The following is a 3,150-nucleotide window of genomic DNA, read 5'->3' as shown; positions in this document are numbered from 1 at the left end:
CCATATAGAAATCTAAAGCTGTCAGAGTCTGTTTGCCGGAAGTACTCCCCTATTTTTAAATAGAGTGCTTATAATATTTAAATAAAATTAAACTTCTCAAAATTTGATCAACTGTATATAAAAAAGTATTAACATTTATAATAATCAATTAATATTTTAAGAACCATCATGAAATATATTTTCATATTAGGTGCATTTAAAATTATAGAAATTGATATTTTTTGTATTGAGTTGCTCAAACTTTTAAAAACATAACTTTTACTAAAAAAATATGGTCCCTAATTTGGGAAGGAGGGAGTACATGCAAGGCCGTAGCAGGTGGCACCGCACTCACGCTCCCAGAAGATCTCCAAGATCCTGCATGTGGCATGTCGCCGGAGTAGATAGCTTTAGTTTTGGCGCACGAGGAGAGGGTCCTCCATGAACATATTATTTCGGGCTGACATTGGCATTGGAAAAATGCACGCGGCCGGAGCACCCACCGATGGAAGCGGCATTATAAATAGTGATGATCGTCGGCTCCTGTTACTCGCAACTCGCAATGGCGCCATTTTCTCGTCTCCTAGTCCTAGCGGCCCTTCTTCTCGTCGCTGTCACTGGAGAGGCCGGTGCTGGCGGCGGCAAGGCGAGCTACGACCGGGTCTTATGCTTCGGCGACTCGCTCACCGACACCGGGAACTCGGCCATCCTCCCGGCCACCGCCGGAGGGCCCTTCACCAACGCGCCTTACGGGCAAACCCACTTTAAACGCCCCGGTATGAACCACACTGAGCAACAATCGCTAGTTCTGCTTCAGATTGATCTCATCAAATAAACTCATGTATGTATTTGTCTGACCCTGTGGATACAGTGGAGTTGCTCAAGCTGCCGTACCTCGCCAGCAGGTCTGCAGACGACTTGCGGCGACGCTCGCTGGTCGATACCCGGAACGCGGCCGCCGCCGAGTTGAAAAGCCCCAGCGACCGAGCCTCCGACGGCCGCCTCGTCATCGACTTCATCGGTACCAAATTATGCCCCAGCGATCGATCTGCGTTGACATCCATTCTTGATCAAGTAAGCTCACATTTGCTTATCCTCTTGCTGTGGATACAGTGGAGTCCTTGGGGTTGCCGCAGCCAACGCCGTACCTCGCCGGCAAGACTGCAAACGACTTTCAGAAAGGCGTGAATTTCGCAGTTGGCGGCGCCACCGCGCTTGACATGGCGTTCCTGAAGACCAAAGGGATAAAATCGTTCGTGCCGATTTCTCTCAGCAACCAGACCACCTGGTTCAACGGTGTTTTGAAGCTTCTTGCCTCCAAACCTAACGGTAACTATACCATGGCTTTTTTTATATATTAAAGTTTTACAGCAATAGTCAATTCCATTTTGTGCTGCGCTTGCAATTGCAATTGTTTGGGGGATCTCGAATCTCGATCAAGTAGGTAGCTGATCAGGTCATGCGGTCGACAAGCGCTGCTGATTAGTAGAGAATCGTATATATTACTTACAGAGCAGCGGAAGCTCATGGCGAGCTCCCTCTTCTACATCGGAGAGATCGGATTCAACGACTACTCCTTCGCCCTCATGAACAACGTCAACGACACGGTGGGCCTAGCGGAGAGTTTGGTGCCGGACATCATCGCTGTCATCCGTTCCGCCCTCATCGTAAGTAACCGCACAGCTCAGCTCATCTCACCGGCGGTTTTTCCCATTGCTTACATATCTTTGTACCCAGAACGTGATTAATGCTGGTGCCAAGAAAATGGTGGTGACGGGGATGATACCCATGGGATGCGAGCCAGAGCTGCTCGCCCTCTTACCTAGCGGTGCCAGCGGCTACTACGACCCGGCGTCCGGCTGCATCGCGCCGTTCAACCGACTCGCCCAGCTGCATAACCGCGCGCTGAACCGCATGCTCTCCAAGCTCCGGCGAGCCTACCCCCGCACGTCTATCTACTACGGCGACCTGTACACCCCCATCACCGCAATCGTCGCCTCGCCCGCAACATATGGTGCCCGCTCCGCCCTGCATACCTTGTCCTCTCTTTGATGCGCCATGTTATAGCCTCTTCTCACCAGTACTTTATCTCGGCACGCATGCAGGTTTTGGGAGCAAGCCATTGGCAGCGTGCTGCGGCGGCGGCGGTGGGCCGTACAATTTCAACTTCACCTTCTTCTGCGGTACGCCACTGTCAAGCACCTGCGACGACCCATCCAAATCCGTTTCGTGGGACGGCATCCATTACACAGAGGCTACTCACAGCTTCGTTGCCGGTACCATGCTAAGGGTGGGACTGTAAGCATCAACGGCCAAATAATGTTTGGATTCAGATTCAGAGAGTACAAAGAGCAATATTGCAATCAAGGAGTTTTTCACACGTCAGCATGTAAATGCTTGTACATGGATTTGTCCATGACTGCAAATTTTACGATCAAGGTATTCACTTTTTTTCTTTTTGTTGAATAAGATACTCAGTTGTTGCGGGAAACATAGTGACTTGCTGGGGCTGCAGAAAGTCATTATAGTTTTTCTATTATCCATGTATGGTGAGAAATTTCTCGATGATGTCTTATGAGTAATAAATTAAGTGCCCCTTTATCAAAGAAAGAACAGGGAAAAATAGATCTCCTATTATCCATTGTTAGTGTCTCGTGGCCTCTTCCTTGATAAAATTTGTTGGACTGGTTTGTGTCTGCTCATCTTTTCCCTAGCGAATGTATACATTCTTCACCCTGCAGCTCACGAGATCACGTTTTGGACACTTGTTTAGTCAAGTTGTCAATATCGTTTCAAATATTTTGATTGCACACATAAATCATATACTACCTCTTTCTATAAAAGAATGTCGCGAGTTTATCTAAATTTGGTTGAATCTAGACACACCAGACTCACACTAAAGGCTACTCTCTCTATTACATCGAAGACACCTGAGGCACCATTCCTAGCTATGGACCAGTGCATGAACTCGTTGATAATCAGACTAGCTAAACTCTGAACATTGTGTTGTTGTGCCGTATTGTTGAAGAGCCAGGCGTTGCGAGTTTTCCACAAGCTCCACCAGGTAAAGCATTACAAAAGAATCAAAGTTTCTGCTGGTCTTGGCGCTGAACCCTGCTCGCTCTCTGCTCCACCATTCCTCCAGGTGACATGTGATGGAGGGCACCTCTG

General features: G+C 48.2%; 1 protein-coding gene across 1 annotated transcript; it reads left to right on the top strand.

The window, feature by feature from the left end:
• Positions 1 to 541: 541 nt before the first annotated feature.
• On the top strand, positions 542 to 2,281 carry LOC124699645 (GDSL esterase/lipase At1g28600-like). Its single transcript, XM_047231915.1, has 6 exons — positions 542 to 757; positions 964 to 1,000; positions 1,093 to 1,308; positions 1,492 to 1,646; positions 1,717 to 1,993; positions 2,085 to 2,281. Exons 1-6 carry the CDS (start codon positions 542 to 544, stop codon positions 2,279 to 2,281), a joined length of 1,098 nt encoding a protein of 365 aa, XP_047087871.1.
• The last annotated feature ends 869 nt before the right edge of the window (positions 2,282 to 3,150 follow it).

This window comes from Lolium rigidum, chromosome 3, assembly GCF_022539505.1.
Source record: "Lolium rigidum isolate FL_2022 chromosome 3, APGP_CSIRO_Lrig_0.1, whole genome shotgun sequence".
Classification (NCBI taxonomy): domain Eukaryota; kingdom Viridiplantae; phylum Streptophyta; class Magnoliopsida; order Poales; family Poaceae; genus Lolium; species Lolium rigidum.
The sequence above is the reverse complement of the archived record's forward strand: the minus strand, read 5'-3'. Positions and strand labels throughout refer to the sequence as shown.

Excerpts from the sequence above, each read along its gene's own strand:
- LOC124699645 (XM_047231915.1), top strand. The coding sequence starts at position 542 with ATGGCGCCATTTTCTCGTCTCCTAGTCCTAGCGGCCCTTCTTCTCGTC. Across the intron at positions 1,309-1,491 it reads TCTTGCCTCCAAACCTAACG|AGCAGCGGAAGCTCATGGCG; the intron begins GTAACTATACCA and ends TATTACTTACAG. Across the intron at positions 1,647-1,716 it reads TCATCCGTTCCGCCCTCATC|AACGTGATTAATGCTGGTGC; the intron begins GTAAGTAACCGC and ends CTTTGTACCCAG.